We start from the raw sequence: 372 nt of genomic DNA, 5'->3' as shown, positions 1-372 counted from the left end.
TAAAAAATTTAAATTTTTTATAAACACTTCAAAATAAAAAAAAAATTAGTTGGCCACTATTACTTGGTTATTAATCGTTAATTATTGGAATTTTTGTATGTTTTTACCATCATCATCATCACTACTTGAATATAATATTTATTGCAGATAAATGCAGCAATTACTACACAGCTTCTTTTAAGCATTTTCAACATAGAAGGAGTGGTGCATTACGGCATTGCTGGAAATGCAAACCCATCCTTGAATATTGGAGATGTTGCAATTCCTCATTTTTGGGCTCATTTGACACTTTGGAGCTGGCAGGTATATTATTATTATTATTATTATTAATTAGGTTAAATTATTATAATTTTTTTTTTAATTTACAATTAA

The 372-nt window shown here is 26.1% G+C and overlaps 1 protein-coding gene across 1 annotated transcript in view; it reads left to right on the top strand.

The window, feature by feature from the left end:
- LOC107622934 (5'-methylthioadenosine/S-adenosylhomocysteine nucleosidase) overlaps positions 1-372 on the top strand; it is a 4,244-nt gene that overhangs the window by 673 nt on the left and 3,199 nt on the right. Inside the window, exon 3 of the mRNA XM_016325015.2 lies at positions 148-303. Within this exon, the coding sequence (XP_016180501.1) occupies positions 148-303 (156 nt within the window). The remainder of the gene's footprint in view (positions 1-147; positions 304-372) is intronic.

This window comes from Arachis ipaensis, chromosome B10 (genome assembly GCF_000816755.2).
Source record: "Arachis ipaensis cultivar K30076 chromosome B10, Araip1.1, whole genome shotgun sequence".
Lineage (NCBI taxonomy): Eukaryota > Viridiplantae > Streptophyta > Magnoliopsida > Fabales > Fabaceae > Arachis > Arachis ipaensis.
This window is presented reverse-complemented; position numbering and strand designations above follow the sequence as displayed.